This window comes from Toxorhynchites rutilus, chromosome 2 (assembly GCF_029784135.1).
Source record: "Toxorhynchites rutilus septentrionalis strain SRP chromosome 2, ASM2978413v1, whole genome shotgun sequence".
NCBI lineage: Eukaryota > Metazoa > Arthropoda > Insecta > Diptera > Culicidae > Toxorhynchites > Toxorhynchites rutilus.
Window position 1 is genome coordinate 26,916,434 of NC_073745.1, and position 8,539 is coordinate 26,924,972.

At 40.1% G+C, this 8,539-nt stretch overlaps 1 protein-coding gene across 1 annotated transcript in view; it reads right to left on the minus strand.

The window, feature by feature from the left end:
• Positions 1 to 2,449, minus strand: part of LOC129765325 (sorting nexin-17) — a 47,896-nt gene extending 45,447 nt beyond the window's left edge. The window contains exon 1 of the mRNA XM_055765502.1: positions 1,622 to 2,449. Coding sequence (XP_055621477.1) covers positions 1,622 to 1,684 — 63 coding nt within the window. The 5' untranslated portion in view covers positions 1,685 to 2,449. The remainder of the gene's footprint in view (positions 1 to 1,621) is intronic.
• Positions 2,450 to 8,539: the final 6,090 nt, after the last annotated feature.

Sequence of the window (8,539 nt, forward strand, 5' to 3'; positions counted from 1 at the left end):
TAGAAAAAGGAAAAAGTTTGTTTATACAGACTGCTTTGGTGGCAAAACCAGCCATCGTAAAACACGGCGCTTTTCAGGGCCATTAAACCTTTTAAAGAAGAGTTATTAAAAGTTTTTCACAATACCAATGCATTCTAAAGTGACATAATATGATATATAATATGAACTGATTTATTTTGTTTATGCTTGTTTTTGAACTTATTGGTGGTTGGGGTCTTTTAAGTAGATCATTCAGTTTTCACAAACCCATGCATGGTTCCCGAATTGAAAGTGGGAACAAATTACAACACATTGTATGCAGGATGGCATTCACGATAGCAAGCAAGAACTGCTTTCTTTGGTTGATAACTGATGTTGAACATTGACTGAGGTTAGATCTGCATTGTATAGAAACATAACTAAGGAGCAACATGATGAGCTATGTATTTCCTGCTGCTCTGTTCTTATTTTAAAGGACTTTAATCCGAAGGTCATCCGTCCCTGTATTCACTGTTGGTTTTTCAGAACGCTTATAGCTCATCTATTTCTCGACAGATCGTAAAGTAAAGTTTTTATTTACATTGTTTGCGGAGACTACAAATCTTACAATTCATTCGTTTCCGAAACCACAGTTTAAGGTACGGTAATGTGCTCAATAGTGAAATATATGATAGTGAATGAGCTGAGGACCACTATGTATTCCCTATCATAGCCATATTTTTGATTGTACGGTATGTGCATACGCCAAAAGATGCCCGGCGTTGAAAATTTAATAAATACAAAGCCTTCAGAAAAATATCAAGAAGCAACTATAAGATAGTGAGAAAAAATTGAGAATGTTTGTAAAAAAAACGCAAAAACACAACATCAAAGGTTCTTTTCAGAACCTTCAACATGTTCATAAAGAGTAAACAGTAAACTAATCCATTTTTCAGTTAGATAGGTAGGTAGAAGGAGAAGTAGGGAAGAGAAGAAAGGAGAAGGAGAAGAAAATAAAACAATATATTTAAAATATATATTTAGCAAAAGCTGTCCCCTTTGTATAGTCCTACGTCACTCCGGTTATGTCCCCGACATTACCCACTCGTCTTTTTGTGTTTGGAACATATTTTTAGTCCTTTATTGCGTTATCCGCGATTTTCGTTATTCGCGATGAGCTAGCCAGACTATTTTGCGGATAATCGGGGTTCTATGGTACATGCAAGTCGGGGGTACTTTTTGGTGTTGTGTACTTTTGTACTCGCTTGTCGTTGTGTTTCCCTAGAACTTACTTTTAAACTGAGAAGCCTGGGAAAATCATCAATTCTTCCGTTCGCATATTTTGGTAGTCCTAGGCATCATATCAAACGTAAAAGGACGTTCATCAAATTTATTTGTAACGAAGAACACAATCTATTAAAAAAATGTCGAAGCATTATAAAATAATATTCGAAGTAGTAAACAAGTGGATTGCATAATATAATTGCGTAGTTCTACGTCGAAAATATGCGGTCGTGTCCTAGATACAACCCCTTACATTTTTTTAATCCATTTAATCCATTCGAACCGTATCGACGGAGCATTAGCCAGGATCGGCAAATGACTGGTTCATCTTCTTCAAATTCCATTCAATGTATTGATCAACAGCATATCGCATACTCACCGTGAATGATGATCCTGTATTGTCCGAACTAAACTCTTGTGTGTCAGGAATTGAGAAATGCATCGTCCCTCCGTATGGCTCCGTTACACTCCTCCGCAGGACAGTGACACTTTATGCAATAGTGATACAAGCAAGCGTAGACAACTTCTCAAATATTATTCCACACCATCTCCTATGTTGCCTATGTTGCGATGGTGAACGGGAGCTCTTCTCACAGCGGACAATCAAAGTGCGATTGCTGCTGGTTCCGTAGATGATAATTGACCCGAGTTTGTAGAGCTGTGTTACGCTTCCCTGGTGATACACATCGTCTACTACATAAATCCAAGACGTAGTGTGCGCCTCTATTTACGCTAATAATAGTGTGATTGTGTTTGGCTCCTCCACTTTCCGATTCAGTTAAGACTAGCCTTTGTTGCTATTCTTCGTTATCATACATCAATCAATGTTGGGCACTGCTTATCCGCCTGATGTCGTCGTATATCATATGCCACAACAAAGGGAATATAGTGTAATGAAACAGTCGGACTACGGCACCACCACTACCAATACAAAAAGGATTGATGAAATTTAATTACGCGATGGTCGATCTTCGACATTATCAGCAGATTCGGGACGGTTCCAGACACAGATGGTATCTCTCGCAGTGTTCTCTACGTCACGCGTTGTAAAGTAAACGTGAGCAAAAAAATGCTAAAGCAAACACACCGAAATTCGATAATCACTGCACTGCTGTTATCTCTGCATTCACTTATTTTGCATTAACTATCAACACGAGATTATCACTCACAACATGCATTGCACAACAAACACGAATGAACGACGGCGAATGACTGCGGGCAGAATGGTCCACAGAGAGAGCTCCACTGTCTTGGAACTCATGAACTTTGTTTCGTGCAAGATGGTGGAATTGACAGGTGGCTCGTAATTGACACTATCTAGCGAAGACGTCTGAGGTTGGTGGAACGGTAGTGTTTGGATTTGTTATTAAATAGTTCCTAACGTTGTTATGGTTATGTTTCAATTCCTCGAAGAAGGAAAACAAAAACGCAGCTGATTGCAACTCAAGCCGGACAGCAATGATCTCAAAGTTGTAGCATGTAGATAACTTGGTATATGATTTTTGTTTGGCGAAATCAGTTTAAGATTACATGCAATATAATAATTCAACGGAGGATGGAAGAACACCAAATTCGTTATTCGAAAAAACCGTGCCGAGCCGGAAGAGTACTCGCCATTAAGGCTAGGCGCAAATTGAGAAGCGTATTGCGCTCATCAACGAACACGAGACTACCAACACGACTCATACGTGCCACAAACGTAGCGTGGTGGAGCGCATATTCAGTCGCAGTTTGGTGTAAATAACGTGCCACTCGCAAACAATGTCTGATTCACACAGATTTGCGCGATATATTTATTTACTAACACAATCACCCGACCGGTACGACCAGCACGAGAAACTGTGGTTCAGCCACAGCGTCACACGAGTCGTGTCTCACGAGCGCTCCACAATCTCGCGTCATCTGGCCAATTTGCGTCGTTCTATCTGTTTTCATTAGCCACAAAAACAGGCGCTATATCGCGGCAAGTTACTCGCGCTATACGCGTCTCAATTTGAGCCTGGCCTAAGGCGCAGTCATTCCGGGAAAGTTGATCGCCTCCCATGAAATGTGTCACGTTCCATGGGGTGATGCTGAGAATACAATTGCCGAATATAAAGTTCTATGTGATGCAACTGGTACCCTTAGAAAAATCCTCGGTCGAAAACTACTAAATACATTTGGTAATGCAAAATTAGTAGAATGTACAAATTTTTTGTACATATTGTCAACAAACCCGCATCCCTACCAGAGATTAGTATATTTTACTCGATAACATTAGTAAGCTTGGATATTGTCATATCTGAAAATTGGTGAGAAAAGCGCGTATTAACCATTTTCATTGTTCCTATAAGGCAATACGGAGGTATAATAAGGATATAATTCTGATACGTGCATTTTCGGCGAGAAAATGTAGCCGATATTGGGCTTCCGAATCATTGTTCTGCTTGACATATGTGTTTATTAGTACGGTCGAAAATGACTATAGATTGGTAGTATTTACCAAAAAATTCGTTATATTTACTAATATTTCTCTCAGTGTACCTTTGTTTCGGCCAGCGGAAGTAACGTCCCTCCGAATGCTATTCCGGTAGGAGAATGTGAGGACGGAGAGCCACTGTTCGTCGGTCGTGTATCGCACGAGAGAACTCAAACGGTCCGTGAAGTGCAGCCGTCACATGGCACTTGCTACGTTCCATACGGCGGACAGGAACTGGCATTCGACGATGATTGTCATATTATTACAATTAGCTATTAAACACACAGAACGATTCGTCATTCGGTACATGTCACCTCTGCAGCCTTAAAACATTTGAAAAATTACACATCAAAAACAAGAATCTTGTGGGAAGCGAAGATCCTATTTACCGTACGTTTTGGATGATAAGTTATATTCGGGATAACAGAAAGCTGTAATAAAGCTAGCAGTGTGTTTTTCAATAGTACATAGTTGAGATTTATTTTTCCTTATAACACGCCTTGAACTCACTCAGAACTCACATAGCAAGCTCCAAAATACGTTTGTCCGGAGAAATTTCGTTGACGAAAAAGCTTCAAAGTGTTTTAGTGTTGTTTAGATGCGTTCTATATTTGTAAACAAATTCAAACATACGTGAGTAGCGCCTGAACGGCAATTTTGACATTGCGTTTTACCTTCCACTTTACTTTCTTCACTTTTGGTTTCGTGCTCTTGTTTATGTATCTGAGAGGCAAGGCGCAAATTGAGAAGCGTATAGCGCTCGTAAACGAACACGAGACCACCAACACGACTCATACGTGCCACAAACGTAGCGTGGTGGAGCGCATATTCAGTCGCAGTTTGGTGTAAATAACGTGCCACTCGCATACAATGTCTGATTCACACAGTTTTGCGCGATATATTTATTTACTAACACAATCACCCGACCGGTACGACCAGCATGAGAAACTGTGGTTCAGCCACAGCGTCACGCGAGTCGACACTCACGAGCGCTCCACAATCTCGCGTCATCTGGCCAATTTGCGCCGTTCTATCTAGTGATCCCCGATTTTTGAAATTAATCGTTCATCCACTAATCGAATACTTTTAAGCAGTTTCTTATTCGATACGATTAATCGATCCTAATAATCGATTAATCGATTAATCGTCACACTGAGAGAAATAATTAGTTAGACTAATATTTCTCATTCGTTAGATAGCCATCTGGAATCAAAAAAGTGTTCATTACGTCTGAAAATCAATTATTATCTTTTACGCTCCCCTAAACTCGTAAACGAAGCTCATCTCGCATCGACGGCATTGAGCTTCTTTTAGGAGTTTAGGAGAGCGTCAAAGATTATGATTGATTTTAAACTGATAAAACTGCAGCGGCTGTACAGTTTTTTTGCTCTGGGTTTGGATCGATTAATCGACGTAAATTATTCGTTCGCTTCGATTATTGGTTGTGCAGTATTCGTTCGATTAATAATCGATTTCTGTAGGAAGTATTCGATTAATCGATTAATCGAACGATTACCGGGGATCACTAGTTTTATCTGTGTACATTAGCCACAAAAACAGGCGCTATATCGCGGCAAGTTACTCGCGCTATACGCGTCTCAACTTGCGCCTGGCCAGAGAGAGGAGCCAGCTCGCGTTTGTTGTGATCAAGGCGCTTAAATCAATGTATAACAGGTGAAGCAACATAATCACTTTAATAAGAAGGGGATTATGGTTTGTGGAGCGGGGGTTGTTTGTTTTGTTATTGCTAGGATACGCCATTTTTCCATTTTCACATGCGAGAGTAGTGGAAATGAGAATGAAATTCTACAGAATATCCCTTCTTATTCACATAAATTCGCGAAAGCCGAACATAGTAGGCATCGTTCGAAGCGTCGTAGCAGTTTGTAGAGAGCCGCCGGCAGCGTTCTGATGCTGTTTGTAAACAATACCGACAGCAATTCCAATATGGCTGAAAGTGCATTTTATATGATTGTTATACCTGGTGTATATAGAGACGCCTTGGTTGTGATCACCCACGGCTTACAGAGACAAGGCTAGCTACTCCGGATCAGTCATTTTTTAGTGACGTCATCTGAGTCGTTGAAGTACACAATGTGTTCTTATTTTTTATTTTTCGTGCTTTGTAAGTTTGTGCGTTGATAATATAGTTGATTATATTTAACACCATGAATAATTTGATAAAACATTTATCCACAAAGAACATAATTCTCGGTTTTTCGGAAAGCGAAAGAATCTCTTTTTTGGCCCGATAATGTCATTTTCATAATTTATACACCCGCTCACAGCGCATTGAACCATTTTCGATTTTTCATTTCAGGAGCATTTACGCGTAAGTCGGAAAACAAAATACAACTGGCGACTGTTTACACTGACGACTCGGATGCCGTCATCAAAAAAAAAGTTTATTCGCTAAAGAACTAGCCTTGTCTCTGTAAGCAATGGTGATCACCCTTATGTCAGCGCGAACCAGTCACGGTGAACCAAGAGGAAGTATTGTACTCTGTAGAATATTTTAATATGACATTGCTTTTCAAGTCTTTTTATGAAGAAAATTATTTTGACGTCGGACTACGTCTTACATTCCTATACTGAGGGTTAAGTTTAATGTTTCGAAAATGAGAGCGTTACATTGGAGAAACAAGATTTTGGGCGTTAATACCTCTTTGCCGGATGAACGGAATGGTATGATAACCGCTTCATTCGGAAAATAAAATGTCTACGCCTTTTATGCTTGTTACTTTTTGATCCTAAAACTTGTTTCAATAGCTCAAAAATTGCTTTGAATACAAGCTATTGTTTTTCTTCATTGGCGGGAATTTTAGCGATAGTACTAGTTTCTCTGGACCATCGAGTTAACCTTCATCAGGTTTTTGAGTGCCTAAATACTCCATAGAAACCTGTGAGGCATTTTTGGTCATCAATCTCATAAGATGATTTTTTGAATATTGAATATGAAACTGAATATGTTTCGAGATGGCGATAGTACGTAAATGGTTCATGAACTGCAATGGTGTTAGGCGTCGTTGTTTCGTCCTTACTACCCCAAAAAGGCTTTCGAGCCGTCTTGAGATAGAACGGATGTGCATACTGTGGCATCCCGATTAGAGTACTTTCGCAATACTACATAAGTTAGCACTAGTGTGTCAGACGAGACCGATGCTTTAAAATGGCGAACGTCATTTGGAAGCTCTGTGGTAACATTCATTAAATAACTTAGCTCTTAGTGATAGGATATCACACACACTTCACTATATCACTCTTCTATGAGGGTCTTTTGAAACCTCAAAATAGCCGCAGTAGCCATTGCAACGGCTTCCAGTAGCCTTCGAGAACGACCTGCAATTTGAATATTTAATGTTTCCCAATACCTTAACTTTTTTCAATAGAACAAATTGACCTGGGTTGTGATGTTTTATTGACGTAGGACTACGTCTAACCGGAAGATATAGGGGGTGAAATGAAAATCTAGGCACTGAACAAGTAGGAAAAAATGCAAGATTTGGAACGCTTATAACTCGAGCATTTCTCAATAGATCGCAAAGGTTTTTGCATCAATTGATAGGAAATATATCTACGCATCTATCATAACGAATAACATTTCATTTTTCTTGAGATAAATAATTGAATAATTGTGAAATATCAAGCATTGTCCAAATGCACTATGTGCCCATTTTTGATTGGTCCATTTTGTGCTCCTCAAATCGTACCGACCAAAACGGTCAACCAGAGCAGCAGCGAAATAGAATGAAGCACGATTGGAAAGAAAAAAGAAAAAATATGAACGAAACATTGGTCGCAGTCTCACACATGCGTAATTCTCGAGCCAGCCAGTCAGCTTAAAAATCCCCGCTCCGCTGTCGTAGCGATCATTCTTTGTGTGGACACCGACTGGACAACATCGTTGCTGGACGAGCTGGATGGCTAGGGATCGAGTGCCTTTCTCAAGGCAATGGGGGCGGAGGTGTAATGAAGGAGTTAGAGTAGAGTTTTAAGGGCCTTTCTCAAGGCTAGAGACGAATGAACTAAAAAGTTTAAAGTCTCTATAATACAAAACCACCACCACCACCACCGTAACGATCATTCGCATCTGAACCGTACACCACATCGTTTCGCATGACATCACATCAACAAACCAACACAAGCAGCCATGGTTGGATATGGCAAAGGAGGAAAAGTGAAGGGAAAGGCAAAATCCCGCCCGAACCGTGTTAGTCTGGAGTTCCACGCAAGGGTAGCTAGGCCGAGCGCGTTAGTACCAGTGAATCAGTCCACCTAGCCGGCGTTATATAGTTTCGGCCGCCGAAGTGGAAAAGCTGCTCGCGACGATAAGAAAACCCGCATTCAGAACAGACCACATTCGGTTCGGTGGACATCAAGACAACACAACAGCCAGGTGCAGCGAGTGGCGAGTGGCAAAACGCAATCGCAAAACGGCATCAGGTAGCAGAAGAAAAAAGTTTGTTCTTTATACAATCTGCTTTGGTGGCAAAACCAGAACAAGGCGGCATCGAGGGCGTTCGAAATGGTTTTTTTTCAAAACCACGAGTACTAAGTTTTCTAAATTGGAACCATTCCAAAAAACACGGCGCTTATCAGGGCCATTAAACCTTTCAAAAAAGAGTTTACGAAATACAGTTCAATGCTTTCTAAAACAATATCCAAAATAATAATAAAACACAAATTGATTTTTTCATAATTTGTTTGCCAGGATATGACGAGTATGTGAATTTGGCAGTTGTTCTGAGCTTATTGATGGTTGGGGACTTTCCCGATTATTCAATTTTCACCAATTCTTAAATTGCTTCTAGATTGAAAGTACAGTAATTTATATTTAGC